At 33.1% G+C, this 18,589-nt stretch overlaps 1 protein-coding gene and 1 long non-coding RNA gene across 3 annotated transcripts in view; both read right to left on the reverse strand.

The window, feature by feature from the left end:
- Positions 1-17,268, reverse strand: part of LOC126884908 (post-GPI attachment to proteins factor 2-like) — a 42,634-nt gene extending 25,366 nt beyond the window's left edge. The window contains exons 1-3 of one of the 2 annotated variants that reach the window (XM_050651250.1): positions 16,892-17,268; positions 3,443-3,604; positions 3,280-3,385 (exon numbers count right to left, since the gene is read on the reverse strand). In XM_050651250.1, coding sequence (XP_050507207.1) covers positions 3,280-3,385; positions 3,443-3,604; positions 16,892-17,062 — 439 coding nt within the window. In that variant the 5' untranslated portion in view covers positions 17,063-17,268. The remainder of the gene's footprint in view (positions 1-3,279; positions 3,386-3,442; positions 3,605-16,891) is intronic. The other variant, XM_050651243.1, reaches the window with a different exon arrangement.
- LOC126884919 (uncharacterized) lies at positions 9,874-11,444 on the reverse strand. The gene is made up of 3 exons (XR_007698189.1): positions 11,227-11,444; positions 10,729-11,033; positions 9,874-10,319 (listed from the first exon to the last, which is right to left on the reverse strand). It is a non-coding gene; the product is annotated as an uncharacterized LOC126884919 (long non-coding RNA).
- Positions 17,269-18,589: the final 1,321 nt, after the last annotated feature.

Here is an 18,589-nt window from a genome sequence, read left to right on the forward strand (position 1 = left end):
TCCCCCCAGGTCTTCTTTGGTCTTCCTCTCCTACTCCTTCCAGGAATCTGCACTTCAGCTATTCTTCGTATTGGGTGATTAACGTCTCGACGTTGAACATGACCAAACCATCTTAACCTATGCTCTCTCATTTTGGCATCAATTGGTGCCACACCTAGACTTCCCCTAATATACTCATTTCTAATTTTATCCTTCTTTGTCACTCCACTCATCCATCTAAGCATTCTCATTTCCACCACATGCATTCGTTGTTCCTCTTTCTTTTTCAATGCCCAACATCAACTGTTTTATAGAATTTTCCCTTCAGCTTCATTGGAATTTTTCTTTCACACAACACACCACTCGCCTCTTTCCACTTCATCCATCCAGCCCTAATTCTACTGCATGCATCTCCATCTATTTCTCCGTTACTCTGTAATACCGATCCTAGGTACTTAAAACTATTGCTTTTCACAATCATTTCACCATCCAAAGATACCATTTTATTTGTAGTAGCTCCATCTTTAAATGAACATTCCAAATACTCTGTTTTTGTCCTACCAAGTTTTAAACCTTTTTCCTCCAGAGCTTGTCTCCAATGTTCCAGTTTTTGTTCCAAGTCTCTTTCACTATTTCCTACTAACACGACATCATCAGCATACATTAAGCACCATGGAATGTTACCTTGTAGTTTCGCTGTTATCTGGTCCAAAACTAATGAGAATAAATACGGACTAAGCACAGAGCCTTGGTGCAATCCTACTTTCACATGAAATTTATCAGTCTCTCCCACACCTGTCCTAACATTAGTCGTTACTCCCTCATACATATCCCTCACAATCTTTACATATTCACCAGGGACTCCTTTCTTATTGAGTGCCCACCACAGAATCTCTCGAGGAACTCTATCATATGCTTTCTCAAGATCAATGAATACCATATGAGCGTTTGTTTCTTTACTCCTGTATTTTTCCATCAACTGCCTTATAATGAAAATTGCATCTGTTGTTGATCTACCCTGCATAAAGCCAAATTGATTCTCGGATATTTCGGTCTCTTCACGTATTTGTCTATCAATTACTCTTTCCCATATTTTCATGGTATGGCTAAGCAGTTTTATAGCCCTGTAGTTTGTACATTGTTGTATATCTCCCTTGTTTTTGTAAACAGGTACCAGTATACTGCTTCTCCATTCGTCTGGCATTTGTCCAACTTCCATAATTCTATTAAATAGACCTGCTAGCCACCTTGTTCCTGTCTCTCCCAATGCTCTCCATACTTCCCCAGGAATATCATCTGGTCCTACCACTTTTCCTCTCTTTATTTTTTGAAGCGCTTGAGCCACTTCCTCGTTGGTTATTTTGGTGACCATTGCTGCTACTGTCTCCGTTGACTCTACAGGCTGTCTGACAAATTCTTCATTTAACAAGCTGTCAAAGTACTTTCTCCATCTCTTTTTGATATCCATTTCGTGAACTAGTATTTTATTATTTTCATCTCGGATACATCTAATCTGATTAAAATCTTTTGCTTTCTTTGCTCTCTGTTTGGCTATTTTATATATCTTCGTTTCGCCTTCCCTGGTATCAAGTTGATCGTATAGGTTTGAATACACTTCTGCTTTGGCTTTTGCTACTGTTACTTTCGCTTCCTTTTTCGCCACCATATAGTTTTGAAGATCTGTGTCGGATCTGGTTTCTTGCCACTTTTTATATAATTTTCTCTTCTCTTTTATTTTTCCTTGTACTTCGTTTGACCACCACCAAGTCTCTTTATCCTCAAACTTTTTTCCTGACGTTTTCCCAAGTAGCTCAATAGCAGTCTCTCTAATACTGGCCATTTTTCTCCAAATTGTATTAGGGCTTCCTTTCATGTTCCAACATATTTTTTCTACTATTCTTCTCCTGAATAGACCTTCTTTCTCATCTTTCAGCAGCCACCACTTGATTTTTTGTGGTCCTCTCCGATATTTTTGTTTAGTTTCGCTTTTTACTTCGATGTCCAGAACAAGCAGCTTATGTTGTTGGCTTACTGTCTCACTAACTATTACCTTGCAGTCCTTGCATTCACGTATGTCTTCTTTCCTTATCATGAAGTAGTCTATTTGGGATTGATGTTGTCCACTTTTGTAGGTAATAAGTTGAGTTTCTCTCTTTTTAAAGAATGTGTTAACAATCGCCATATCCAATGCAGTTGCCAATTCAAGCATGTCATCGCCAGCTTCATTTCTAGTTCCAAAGCCTAATCCCCCATGTATTGTTTCATATCCTGTCTTGGTTTGGCCCACATGTGCATTGAAATCACCTCCTATTATAACTTTCTCCTCTGCTGGAATATCACTCAGTACGTCTCCTAATTGATCATAGAAAGCTCTTCTTTCATTCTCACCCAGACCTGTTTGGGGAGCATACACACACACACACACACAACATTCAATACCTCTTTATCAATTACAAATTTCACTGACATCATTCTATCACTCGTTCTTACAACTTCTACTACGTTATCTTTCATTTCACTATCAGCAATTATACCAACTCCATTTCTAGTGTTACTACTCCCTACATACCACAATTCGTATCCTTCACCTAGTTCTTTCGCCCTTTGTCCTTTCCACCTAGTTTCTTGAATACAAGCAATTTGAACTCTTCTTCGTTTGAGCGCATCCACTAACTCCAGACTCTTACCTGTAAGACTACCAAGATTCCACGACCCTATCCTGATTTTTCTAACCTGCAATTGTGTTCTCTCTGAGATAGTCCTCACCCGGAAATCCGAACGGAGGCTCATTTTACTTCCGGCACATTTTACCTCAGGAGATGCCATCATTTCAGTATAAGTTTTTTTTTATATCATTGGAGAAGGTCTTTTCATTATTATGGCCTGAAAAGATTTTGTTTGGATATTTGATGCCTGAATGCCTTTTCTATCAGCACCATACCCTGTCCTGCACGTTTAGCCAATACACCACCAATGCAACCAAAGTGCAGTATTACCCCACACCCGCCTGCATTTTTCTGTATAGGCCAGGATCCCTACTGTAAGGACTGCCCTATAAGCCAATGTATTGTTGCCCGTATCCCGCCACTAGGAGGCACGTACTTTGTTCGGGATACAAGTTAATAATAGTAACAATACAATAAAATCGTTTTTTCTTAAGATCCCTGTCAAATATTACTGCAAATAAATTGTGAGTTCTAGTGAATTCTTTCATCAATATTAATTATGCAGGGTTAAATAAGGGTTAGAGGCATATAAATATCATCAGCATGAAAGTACTACCATTAATAGTAAACTTACCATAATTCTCTCTGTTAGAAATATATGTGACCCCACATAAAGATCCAGTTTCTATAACATTCAACCAAAACGCAACATTAAGCCAAAATTGGGCTTTTTCTTGAACCTAAAAAGCACAATAAACATTATGGTAGAACAACACACTGCGTATTATGTGGCTTACTTCTTTTTGAGCAAGAGGGTTGATTAAAGTTAAATGATATGCCCGATACACAGCTGAAATTATTAATCTTGGTCCTACGTGAAAGGCAATACTGATCCTCCAAATGTATCTCTGAGGACTGATTCCAGTGATAGCACTAATTGAGGGCACGATATTAAACACCTAAAACAATCAAAGGGTATTTCAGATATCGAAAGTATTCGCGATGTTAAGTCACAACAATGACCTCTAATGGATTTCGGGTGAACTAGCTTCGAGGGTGTTTTCAATGTCAAACACTGAGCGCACATGCATTTGAAACAAGTAGGTAATATTCATTATTTATTTTTACATGGTTTTTTACAAATATTATATACAACATCGACACCAACTTTAATTGAAAGGTGAAAATTTTATGTTAATCATTTTATATTGCCCAATAATTAATTTAAAACATAAAAATAAATAATTAATATTACCTACTTGTTTCAAATGCATGTGCGCCCAGCGTTTGACATTGAAAACACCCTCAAAGCTAGTTCAGTTAAATCCATTAAATGGCATCGTTGTGACTTAACATCGTGAATAATATCCTCATGTTTTGGTATGGCATATACAGGGTGAGTCACCACTAACGGGACGGAAGATTACAGCGAAACGGTAAAAGATTTGAAAAATTTTTAAATTGAATAGTTTGTAAGTTGAAAAAAGCTACATTTTAAAATTTCTTTGAAATATACAGGGTGTCCCAATAAATGGCGGCGTATCAAAGTTATATTTTTTCTTATGGAACACCCTGTATTTTATTGCATTTTTTAATTGTCCGCAAAAAATAAGGTATAGTTTCATAGGGCTTCCCTATACCTATGTACAGAGTGTTCTGAGTTATGTTGACTTTTCTTAAAATGTAAAGTTTTAAAAGAAGGCTTATTCTCAAGTTATTTAAGAAATTATAAAAACATTACTTTTACATCTAAATAGTTGGATATTGGTTGAGTGTATTCCATGATTAATTATTACACATTTGTCTACAGGGTGTTCAAAATTTACAGTTGCATTGTTGGAGTATTCAATGTGTCATATGATGCTTATTTTAAATGGAACACCATGTATATTAATAAATAATTATACTAACCAAATTTACCTCTTTCGAACAGTATATGAATGTCCTATACCTAGGTGTCATAGTTTTTGCATAATTTACAATTATTTAAATTATTAATCTGTAAATCGATTTTAAAACAAAAGATTATTAATGTCATTGTATGACATTGTCAGTTTATGACAGTACGGTCTGGTAATAATTATCAAAACTATAAACATCCGTGTATGATATTCAATTTTCTTTTAATTAAAAATGGCTTTGGAAGAGCCAATTACATTCAAATTTAATTGTTCCTAAAAATGAATAATCACACTATCTATGAAAGAGTAGACATGCTACTTTGCATTGGGGAATATTTTTAAAATTTTCTCTTAGCTTCTAAAGTTTACGCTTAAAAGTATCCTGAGAGAAGACACCCAAAAAAGGACGTTTTTGAGAAATTTCTTGATAGATTCCGTGCTGCTGGTAATGTTGCATAGGTAGGAAAAGTTAAATAAAAATAAACCATTTTTTTTATGACGTCAACGAACTTGATGTCCTGCTTTCTGTTACGGAAAACCCAAATACTAGTACCTACGTGAAAAATGGCGAGTCAATTGGAGATCAGTCAAACAAGTGTATGTAGAATACATAATAAAAACCACTATCATCCGTATAAAACTCAACTACACCAGCATTAGACAGAACAGGAACGTTTAACTTTTCGTTTATGGACTTTAGAATTTGGAGAAGATCCTGATTTTTTTTAAGAATGTATTGTGTACAGACAAATCTACCTACTTTTAATAATAATCGTCTAGTTAATAGACATTAATTTTATTATGATACAGTAAACAAACATTTTACTGTTGATCGCCAACACCGATGAAGTGTTAATGTTTGGGGCAGTATTCTGAGCCAGTACGTTATCGACCCATATTTTTTTTGACGAAAATCTGAATGGAGCAACTTTGTTAAATTTCTTAAAACAAGTTTTTTGAATCCTTCTTAAAACCTTCCACTTAGCGTGCGAACAAACATGTGGCTACAATTGTACGGAGGTCCTGCTTATTTTTGACGTGATGTTAAGAACAACCTCAACATAAAATTTAGAAATAAATGGATAGATAGATTCGGTCCATACATCTGGCCACCTAGGTCACCAGGATTGACCAAGATGATTTTTTTTAAATAAGGTTATATTAAAAATATTGTAAATGCTGCACTTCCTAACCCAGGAACCTGTGTTTAGTACAATCTTTGATTAATATACATGGTGTTCTAATAAAATACCCATCATATTATGCTACATTGAATAATCTAATAATGAAACTGTAAATTTTGAACACCCTGTAAATAAATGTGTAATAAACAATCATGGAATGCATTAATTATAAGATAATTACCAGACCGTATTGTCATAAAATGACAATGTCATACAATGACATTAATTAACTTCATCTTTTGTTTTAAAATCTATTTACAGAGTAAGAATTTAAATAATTTGTAAATTACGCAAAAACTATGAGACCTAGGTATAGGACATCCATATACCATTCGAAAGAGGTAAATTTGATAAGTATAATTATTTATTAATATACATGGTGTTCCATTTAAAATACGCATCATATGACACATTGAATACCCCACTAATGAAACTATAAATTTTGAACACCCTGTACATAAATGTGTAATAATTAATCATGAAATACATTCAACCAATATCCAACTATTTAGATGTAGAAGTAATGTTTTTATAATTTCTTAAATAACTTGAGAATAAGCCTGCTTTTAAAACTTTACATTTTAAGAAAAGTCAACATAACTCAGAACACTCTGTACATAGGTATAGGGAAGCCTTATGAAACTATACCTTATTTTTTGCGGACAATTAAAAAATGCAATTAAATACAGGGTGTTCCATAAGAAAAAATATAACTTTGATACGCCGCCATTTATTGGGACACCCTGTATATTTCAAAATAATTTTAAAATATAGCTTTTATCAACTTACAAACTATTCAATTTAAATTTTTTTCAAACCTTTTACCGTTTCCCTGTAATCTTCCGTCCCGTTAGTGATGACTCACCCTGTATATGTCAATACAGTTAACAGCTGTCATATTATGATTATAAAAATTGTCTAATTATTTTATTGAAAGATATAATAAATTGCCGAGGAAGGGACAGCAGCTTAAGACTTCATTGAATAACTAGATTGTTAATATAAATATCACACAAGGATCCAGATCAATTCAAACAGTTTATACTGTCCGTCCCACGTTGACTTTACAGTATAAGGAACATAGGAAATGCAATCCTTATGAAAGTTTTTAGCACAGTAATGCCGATTTTATCAAAAAGAATTTGTAATCGAACATTAGAGAGATTAAATTAAAACTGTATTAAAAAGACAATCTACCATTTCAGGATTCGTATGCGTTTAAGTTTATGTGATATACTATAGTTATTATGGGCCATTACACGAACATACGCCTGTTTTGGATTATTTCGACAACGAATATTTTACTGTGCAACATAAGTAGTTCGAAAGTAAATGGCGCTAATAATTATTCCAATAAACAACAATGTAATTTGCAATTTACTTTCGTTCTTCTTATTTTGCACAATAAAATATTCGTTGTCGAAGTAATCCAAAACAGGCGTATGTTCGTAGAATAGGGTATACGCATATAAATTATAAAATTGTAGATTGCCTTTCTAAAACAGTTTTAATTTTAATCTCTCTAATATTCGAATACAAATTATTTTTGATAAAATCAGCATCACCGCGCTAAAAACTCTCATCATAAGGAATGCATTGCCTATGTTCCCTATACTGTAAAGTCAAGGTGGGGCGGACTATAGTAAACCAGACAATTTGACAGTAACACAATTGCAGAAAAGTTTGGCAAATACCTCAAAAATACTACTCATTTTGAATACACAATCCTCTGCAACAAAGACCTTAGATTAGAACTGAGAGTAAAAGCAAAGAATACTCCATCCAACAAGAAGCGAAAGCATCGACTATTTCACGATCCAAATTTCTTTGCGCATGTACGATCCGCCATGTTTTATGTATTATTTCTTATTTCTCAACCTAATACTCTAACAACTGTTTGTTAAACCCAACAAATAATGTGAATGTATCTATTTGTAAAATTATTGTGTGGTTTGGTCTTTCCTAATTGTAGAAAAAACGATAATACTATTAAACATATCTATTGTTAAAATAAACTCTCATTGTGATGGCACCACGCAAAGGTGGATTTTCTTGTATGGTTCGCACTGGGATGCCCCACAGTACCGAGAATCCGATGGGAGAGATTAAATGTCCAGCAAACGACGGCACTGTTGCCAGATTTACCTTTTTCCTTTTAGCGGGAATTTTAAAATTAGTCTAATGCCACTTTGGTTTTAAAAGAGAGTTCTGTTAAATTTATAACCTTACTTTTACAAGTAATTAGGATTATTTTATTTACATGTAAATATTGAAACAAGTATTGTACTGTGTCATAATTTAAAACTCATGTTGCAGTATTTTGAAAAAAAAAATGAAGCTCAAAAGAAATATACTTATACAGTACAAATTATTTTTTAATGGGAATGGAAATTTATGATTTCAAAGGTGAAAATGTGTTGGGATAGTATAGATGGACACTTTTTTATTTTAGTATTAAGTGGTTACATAATTATTCAGAATATTAATAAAATTACTAGTAATTTGAATTAGTTTTAATATGTATTATAATAGTATTAATTCTCATCATGTATCTGGCTAAATAGCTAAGCGCTAAAGCCGCAAAATCAAAAAATTTGAAAAAAACATTCTTAGCGAGGGCAAGTTAATAAATTCTATTTTCTTATTGCAGTCATTTTGTGACGGCTTAAAAGTTACATAAATGATGTCTTTAGGCTGTGCAATTTTAACTGTAGAAAAACATCTTTATGACTTGTATTTACATGATATAGGGCTTTTCACTCATTCATTTGTTTCGAGCTTCTGTCATGTGTTGTCTAATATTAATATATCTATGTCATATGTTATTGATATTGCCAATGATACAAACCAAAGAAGTATGACGTAGATATATTAATATTATGTGACACTTGACCGAAGCTCGAAACAAATGACAATCGATGAAAAGCCCTATTCAATAGGGCATTTCATTCACAGTCATTTGTTTCGAGCTTCTGTCACATAATATATCTATGTCGTACGTTATTGGTATATACCAATGATACAAACCAAAGATGTATGACATAGATACATTAATATTATGTGACTCATGACAGAAGCTCGAAACAAATGACAATCGATGAAAAGCCCTATTGGCGTCTGCATATCAGGATCCGGTAATACTATATTATTTATCTATGATCAGGATATTGCTGGGTGTACACAAGTAAACAACACTTTTTTGATTAAAAGGTTTATTTCATTAAATGAAAACTTACATGGATACAATTTAAATAAGATATTTTTCTATTTAAGGCAATATAATATAAGATATATATTTTAGTATAACTCTCCTACATTAACAAGCTTTAACACATTCAGTGGCCATGATCTATGGGTAGCATCACGACGGTTTTACGGAAGGTACTGACGACACATAAGTTATGTGAGTAGTACTGTGTAACTAAATAAATGATTTAAGTATGTGGTACCAGCCAAGTGGAGCTTGTTCGAGATGGGCACCAAACATGTTAATCTGGTCATGCACAGAGACTTATACTATAATATGTTATATCTCATATTGCTCACTATTGTAATGAGTGAGCCTGCATACACGAACTATAATATATTATTATGGTTCTGTGTATGCAGGATCACTCATTACTACTGTAGTGAACAATATGAGATGTAACATTATGAGATATACCTATTATATATTATGGTATAGCTCTCCATGAGTGCCAAGTTTTAAACTTAACTGATAACAACTAATAGATACCCTTTTATCCAAAATTTTGAATGGTCATATTGGTATTAATTTCACAACCCCTTCCTATAACAATAGGCCCATTGTTGGATGTTATTGCAGTAGTTCTACTGGAAATACTTACAAAAATTGTATGTATCTACATCACTTAGAAGTCTACCCAAAAAGCTATTAATACTCTCTAAACCATCATTAATACATCTTGTATACATAAAAGGATTTTTTTCAGAATCAGATATTTTATTAAGATTTACTTACCATGCCCTATCTATGTGCCAGGCACTTAACAGTATATTAGGAGCAATACCCATTACATTTGACGAGGCATTGTAAATGAAAATGTAAAACAGCCTGATATGAAAACATTTGACTATACATATAATACCAACACAGACGTGTATTTAAAAAAAAGTGGTGAATTAAAGTAGGTATCTTTTCTATTTGAAAATAAGAAAGCAGTACAAAATCCATTCCCAAATTCATCTTTTACTAATACTGTCATAAGTTCAAAGTCATAGGAATTGAGCCCATGAGTTCCATCGATTGCGATAAAGGATTTACCAAACTTAATTAACATTTCCTTTTGGCACAGTATTAAGGAAAATAAGACAAAAATCATAAATGTTAAATTCAGAATGAATATCCATTAGTATGCCCTGTTGTTTGTAAAATAATATTGGACATGAGTCTGTAAGCATTCAACCCAAAAATAAACACTGGTTGCATCATCATTGTACATATACCCATCTTTCAAATCAATGCCATAAGAGAGTTTAATGTTTGTGATATCTTTTCTTGTAAGTAAATCAATTCTTTTTATTTCGCCTCCTATGCTATTATGCTATCCTGAACAGTCTGAAGTTTACTAAAAAAGTAAAATATAGGTATAGGAAAATCAAACACACTATTTGAAATTGTAAACTGTAGTAAATATTCATAAGTAATATTTAAAAAGTGGTTTAGTGGTAACATTCTTGTTTTAAATTATATTGTGTATATCGACGGCGGAAAGGCAGGACCTCATAACTGAAAAATTTGTATAAAATGAGTTACTTCGGTTTTCGCTTTAGAATAAGTGTGTCAGCACCTATTAAACAGCTTTTAGAGCTGGGAAAGCCTTTTGGAAGCCTTCCGGAAACTTTCCCAGCTGTAATCGCTGTTTAATAGCTGCCGATACACTTATTCTAAAGCGAAAACTGAAGTAACTTATGTTATAAAAATTTTTCCGTTACAAAGTCCTGCCTTTCCGCCGTTGATATGCAAATTTTACTTACATTGTTGAAGAAAGTCTCAAAATAAACTTTGAAGAGATATTTATCTGATTTTGGTATTTATGTAAGTGCTCTATATCATCCTCATGCCCATAATGTGTTTTAAAATAGTTTGAATATTTTCAGATACTATTATTCAACTAGTACACCAAATAAACATTTTGCAGGATCCTTGGGATTTTAAAGCTCTTTCTCTATCTTGTTTTGTAAAATAATTTTTTGAGGATCACATACATATACATTCATAATAAGATGTTTCATGTTCTTGTACTCTTGTTCTCTTCCTGTGCCATCTTTACAGTGCAAATCTAAAAAAACATAACAGGTGATTACATGGGCAGTTATACTACTTACAGCTTACTTTGTATCTAATCTATTATCTAGTATTACTCTATTAGTATCTACCTACATAAAACTATCTTTGAAATCTAAATTTTTGATATCAACATCAACCTTAATACTTAAAAAATAAATAATAATGTGGAAGTTACAGGTACCTACCTAAAAGTTTTTGAATTGCAATTTTATCAACTGGAAAAGACTGCAACATAATGAGTTTGAGATTATGACACAGCACAATATTTATTGTTTCAATTTACATGTAAATAAAATAATAATAATAATCCTAATCACTTGTAAAAGTAAGGTTAAGATTTTTGACTTGAGAAAACAGAACTGTCAAATTTAAAACCAAACTGCTATAAAATTTTAAAATTCCCGCTAAAAGGAATCTGGCAACATTGCCGTCGTTTGCTGGACATTTAATCTCTCCCGAATCCGATAAATCGTAGCAGGTAAACGATCGTAGGGCAATGAGAGAACTTCCTTTTAAACATTTATTTGATTCATTTTCAAACGTTTATGTGATTCCGTATCTACCTATCTATTAAGATTATTTATTCCCAGATTTTTAATAAAGAATAAAAACAATTTAAACATAGCTATTTAGTGTTTTATTTAATTTGCAATAGTATTATTTTATTTTCAGTAAACAAACATTTGCTTAATTTTGTTCAGATCATTGTATTTATCTTAGCACCATATTGAAAATATGTTTTCGTTTTCGTACATTTGAAATCTAACAAAATTTAGTGTACGGTTCTAGAAATAAAAGTCATTTGGAATTTATGCAAGACAGGTCCACAACATCAATTTTTATTTTATGACAGCTGAGAGAAAAACTTATGAGTGGAAGAGAAAGACTTGCACATAGTGTTTATTAATCTTGAGAAGGTATATAGCAAAGTTACCAGAAACCTATTGGTACTAAGTAGGAAAAGAGTGCCAGCTGAATAAGTATGTGAGAGTGGTACAAGAGATGTATCAGACGGTAACAATTAGAGAGAGCGAATGCAGCTGAAACTGGAAAATTTTGTGTGAAAGCAGAGCTTCATTAGGGTTAGGTTAAGTTCCGTATTAAACCCGTAGTTATTAATAACTAGAACTAGCGAATAACTAGAAAAGATAATGCTAGGAATGAGTATATAAGAAAAAAAAATTGGGTGTGAATCCTATTGGAAACAAAATAAGAAACAGGTTAAGGTGGCTAGATGCTAGATCTGATGTTTTCTTTCTTTTATATAGGCAGTACTGCCTGTTTTTCTTCAACGGTGCATTTCATTCTGTCCCTAAATTGTCATTTCAGCTTTTCCTTGGGCGTCCTATACTTATTCTGTCTAACGGTGACTTGTCACTGGCTATTCTTACTATCCTTGATTCAAAAATCCTGCTTATATGTTGAATCCACTCTTCTTTTCTGTTCTTTACCCAGGTATTTATATTGTCTACCCCACATATGCGTCTGATTTCCTCACTTCTTACCCTGTCATGTAGTCCTTTTCCAGCAATCCTTCTTAAGATCTTCATTTCGTTGGTCTGCAGATGTTTTTGTGTTTTGCTTGTATCTGGTCTTGTTTCGGCCGTATAAGTCATAACTGGCCTAATAACTGACCGTAACTGACTTATATACTTATTTGGGCCTTTGCTTGCACTCTTACGTGTTTGTTTTTCCAAATTGTGTCGTTTGAGCATCCGGCCGTTCTACTGGCTTTAATTATTCGTTCTTTTACCTCTTCTTCGATATTGTTGTCAGCTGATAGATTATTTCCCAGGTATTAGATGCTAGATGTGATGGGATAATTGTTATATATCCAGGCAAATTGAATTTGGTACAGTACAACCAGAGTTTCCAGAAACCTCAGATGCACAGAAAGAAATCGAAGGTGAATAAAGTCATTCTAGCCTCAGCCGCAGAGTTTCCTCATGCAGCGAGAATATGATGGTGTTTATGGAGGTCAATAGACATTCAAAGAAATTTCTCAAAAGGAAACAAAAAAAGTCATCAGCCTAAGACAAATTTAATAGAAAATTTGAAAGTATAACTATTCTGTACTAAGTAAAAAGGTCTTGGGTCGAAAATATCTATTTTGACAAGTTTTTTAGTACGAAAAAAAAGTAATAGAAATCGATAGAAATTTTCATCTCTGTTTTGAAATTACCTATTAACACATTCGCGGACACGCTGTCATTTTATACACGTATTCTTATGGAGTAAATGACTTCATATGCAGTCATGACCGCGAATGTGTTAAATTCAACTAAGCATTAAAAATCCATCACGTTTACATAGTTTAAAAAACTTAGTCAAAATTGATATTTTTAACTTAAACCCTTTTTACTTATCAGTACAAAATTGATATATGTGTTATATTAAGTTTTACAGAAAAAAATACAATTGATAAAATAGATCAACTTAAAAACACTATAGTTTTAATTATTACTTTGTTTCTCAGTGTAACTCAAATTTCCTACTGTTTTGAACGAATTCCTCATTACTTTTCTTAGTATAGTGTGAAGTATTACCCCTACCATTCTCCGACCGATATTTCTGTCCCCTGAACATCAAAGGAGCCGACAGGTGCTTTCGCTTCTTTGGTAAAAGCTCCGAGATGCTACATGTTTTCAATACTGCAATATGGACTTGAAAGCTGGACATTGAAACAAGAACACACAATAAGCTACAGTCATTTGAAATGTGGTGTTACAGAAGGATGGTTAGAATAGCATGGACACAGAAGTATTGCGAGAAATGAGCAAGGAATACCAAATAATAAACACAATAAAAATAAGAAAGTTACAATATCAGGGACACCTAATGAGGGGACAGCCATATGAAATGCTAAGACTGGGAATACAGGGACAGAAAAGAGGAGGAAGGAGTATAAGAAGAAGAAGAGCCTTATGGTTGAAAAATTTAAGGGACTCGTTTATGTAGTTCCATAGAAATCTTCAGAGTAGCTGTAGATAGAGTAAAAATAGTAATGATGATTAGGGTGGAACGAAAAAGGTCAAAAAATAAAAAAAAAAGAAAAATTCTTGTAGCTATCGTTTAAAAGTTGTGTCAGGTGATGAAAACAATTGGTGCGAGAGCATTTTGAAATAAAAAATATCTTGAGGTTCCATATTGGATTTGAAAAATGAAAAAACAAAAAAATTATTTTTGTCGAAAAAATCAATATATGGCTCTGATCAAATTCCAATGATCGTGTTTACCAACTAAGTGTGACATTCTAAAGTGCTTTTTCTTTATTCGTAATGAACTTAAGTTGACAAATAATAATAAAGATCCGTCTATCGCCTAATAAAAGCTTCTTTTCCAACATTATCGCATAACTGCATTCAAGATATGATTAAAAATATTTATACAGAGTATCAAAATCTTAAGCGATATTTACACAAAAACTCAGTAAACATCTGATTCATAAATAGAAAAGATTTGCCAGTTTCGAAAGGAGTGTAAAAAGTTATTGAATATCGCGGCTTGCAAGTGCAACATGACTGGAACTGTGTGTGTGAACTTGTGATAAAATCAAGAAAGTACCACAAAATGGGCGAATTTTTCTTCAAGATCAATGCTCCTGTCAAAAAATGGCAATTGGACCAGTGGATATTGCAGCATCTGCAGCAATAAGGTAGAAAATGGAAAGAACCATGAAAGTAACGGCAAGTTCAATAAAATATAATACTGACGAAATTGTTCTTAAAGCATGTACCGTTGATTCATCTAATCCTTCCTTAAGTAGCAGCTTGTGTGACTCAAATTCTTCTGATGCAGATGATCATGATGAAGAATTCATTGCTCCCTTGTCAACAGTTACAGTCCAACCATCTACATCACAAATACTGCGGCACGTCACTTCAATGGCTAATATGCTTATTTCATTCCAATGAGTTACCTCTACGTCATTTAATTTAACAGTTAGAGATGGACGCACCAGTGAATTACTTGGTTTTTCAGGGCCAATAGGAAAATTTCTGGAACGCTGTGAAGAGAAGGCTGTTGTCGATTTTGTCGCAATAGAAAACAACCTAGCAATAGTATTAGAAACAACAGACCTTAGTACCGATCAGAAGTACTTGTACCAAATCAGTCAAGCAGTTGCTGCGATAAAATGTCCTAATGATTAGAGCCTTAAAAAACCTGGGAAAATATCACACTCAAGGTGGCTGACAGTTGATAATCCATTGCTTCGATTGTATGTTGGAACTGAATGTCCCAGCCCCCAATTAATTATGTTAGTAAGTTTCATCCAAAAAGTGTATGCACCAGTTTGGTTTTATATAAAACTGTATCCTAGCTGTTCTGATGGTTCAAAACATTTAAGGCGAATGATCCATTATTCACGATTTCTACCAGTTGACCAAAGAAAAATTGTCGATGCTGGTATCCAAAGGAATGCTTATTTTTCCCATCCCGAAAATGTATTACTCGGTATGATGAAAGATGAACGAAAACATATACGGGAGCTAGGACTACACAGAGTGCCGAAAGCTAGAGAAAGTCAGAAAGAAAAAAGATCCGGAAATCCAAAATACCAGCATTAAATTTTAATGCTACAGATTATAATGACTTAATTTCTATTTCTGGATTCAAAGTTACGGCTCCTCCTTTGCTAAAACATATTTCCAATGAACATGTAAGGGATATGATTGATTCTGGTAATTACAACAACATAGAGGTCTTAAACTGCCCTTGTCAAACAAAATCCGTGGAAAGAACTGTTAAGTTAGTAACTGAAGCATCAGCTGCTGTTTGTGGACCAGAATCAAGGGATGGCTTTATTCGTTCAAGGTTGCAGTCTAGAAATATTATGCCTTTTTTTAACACAAAATCAGACTACCAATCTTAAAATGTATATTGTATCATAAAACAATTATTTGGATTCAAAGAACTGATAAAAAAATTAATTTTTAAAATATTTTTTTTTGTTATTCCCAAAAATTTACATTTAATATGGAACCTGAAGATGGGATCCAATACAAAAAAGACTTCTTACAGTTTTATTATTCGCGGTGTGCAAGTACTTGGAAGGGAAACGAGAAATGACCGTGCGCGGAGTGAGTTGCCTAGAAATATTGCAACTATCTTAAATAATTCATATTGTCAATTGAAATTGTCAAATTGAGGTATATTTCATACCTTCTGTCATTGAAGCAGAAAAATTATATATTGCTCCACAATATTGATATGATATGCAATTATTATATAAAGGTAAATTTAATTAATTGTATTTTGCTTGCAGTACTGCATTTTAATAACTAATTTTATTTACTACATACAATTGTTTATGTCTGCATAACATAACCTGCATCTTATTTTTTCTTCTTATTACTTTTTTGGACTATGGCCTTGACAATTATCCAGCAACCAGGACTAATATAATTGGCCAATATAATTAAAAGTGTGAATAAAAGTACAGGCCTAGAAATAGGGGTCGCTTTGCCGAACTTGCAGGGTCCCAATACATCAAAACACAACTTTTTCGCACTAGCCCCATAAAAAATATTGACTTCAAATTTTTCGTTCCACCCTAATGATAATATCCAACCTCCTATTGGGAGACAGTACTTGTCAGTGGCACCTGACTCAAGTAGCACAAAATGCCTTTTGGCGTCAGTGGCAGCGAATGTGTTAAAGAAGAAGTACAAAATAGGGCGGGAGACTATAACATCCTTTATTATAGGATCACTCTGCAATGTTTATATGTTTTGCTATGTCATATGAATATGTCAATACAGTTAACAGTTGTCATGTTATGATTATAAAAATTGTCTAATTTTATCGGAAGATATAATAAAAAGTAGCTTTGGTTTGATTTCAACTTACCCTACAATGGGTTTCATGTATATCATCATATTGATAGATGTAGGCAGTGATGAAACAAACTATTAGGGCTAAAAACGGACAAGAAACTGTTATGAGGCAAACTTGCTTGAAACTTAGCCGATAATGTACATGAAACCGTTCCTCTTTAGTGTGCTCTAGTAGAGAAAACATGTCCCTGTTTATGTTTTGTTGATGTTTTCAAAGAATATCACTAAACGACGCTATGACAGCATAAGAGAGACTCCAGGTTTAATGTATTGTTAGGTTGTCCGAACTACATTATGATGATAACGTATATGTACAGTTTAATAATTAAGTATTTAATAAAAATTACAACCCCATCCTAACATTCACTAATTCTGACAGTGACAGATCACAGATCAGATCAACCGTCAACCCCTTTCTTGCGTTCGCTTCGTGTAAATTTGAAGGAGAGTAATAAATGAACAGAGTTATCCGTCAAAATTTTATCCTCTTCTTTTCCAGTAGTAGAACTTTTACACCGAACTGAACATATTTGAAATCTTTCTCTTAGTAATCTCTAAAGACCAAGTTATTCTAAATAATATTTTTAATACCTATAATATATATTATCTTATACATCTTTAATATAATATCTTTCATGTCGATAATTTATAGATAAATCATCTTATTAATCATCATTTTATTAATTTAGTCCATATTTAAAGGCGGCTCCCGTGTGAAATAATTTCTGATTGGGTTTCTTTGCTAATTCCTGTTCAAAATTAAATGTCCCTTTTAAACAAACCAGAAGGATGCCGGGCGAAATTTTTGGGTACGCGATATAATGGGATAATTTTTTTTTTTATTCAAAAGATATTAATATCTACCTTTCTGCTTTTCAAAATATTTTTTTTAGAATTTTTGGGTTATTTTAAACAAAAAAAGGGCCAAAAGTTGATAGCTTTCGAGTTATAAGTAACTTAAAATCTGAAAAATGCGAAAATACGTATTTTCTTGAAACATGTAAATTATAGTTTTTGGGGTTGCCAAGTGCATAATTTGAAGTTTAAACATTGAATTTTAAGATTCTGACGAGTAATCGGGAATTTTTTCAACATAGACCGTTGTTTATTAATTGTTAACGCGCGTCTACTCCATAGAGGTATATATTGACATAGAGGGAGCCTACCTTCCGCGCTTCCTGACGACAAGATCTCATGGACTGGTTGTCTTTCTGGCTGCATCTCTTTCTAACACATTGTATCGAAAATCTATGATGACATTCAGTGTGAATATAGGCACGGAAGAGGAGGACAACTGTAGCAGCTTTACTATGCTTAAGAGTGAAACAGCACTAATCCAAATAAAAAAGATGGTGTCGTCACTTCGCTCTGAATGAGACTCTCTCTATGCTAATATATAACTCTATCGTCTACTCGACTTTTAAGCAGCCGCGCCGCCGCGCGTCGCACTATATGGTGACACTCTCTCGCACTTATACATATTATACGATATGCATACGAAAAGTTCCCAACAAATACTTATTGACATTTTATTAAAATTTTATAATTTATTATTTTACTCTCACAAAAAAAATAAAATTTAAAATAAAAAAATGAAAAATTATATTTTGTTTAATAAAATTGTTTAGAATAATTTTTTATTAAAATTGTTCTATTACAATTATTTTATAATTTATTATTTTCAGAATTAGTAATAGATTGGGGCCATTAT

This window comes from Diabrotica virgifera, chromosome 1, assembly GCF_917563875.1.
Source record: "Diabrotica virgifera virgifera chromosome 1, PGI_DIABVI_V3a".
NCBI lineage: Eukaryota > Metazoa > Arthropoda > Insecta > Coleoptera > Chrysomelidae > Diabrotica > Diabrotica virgifera.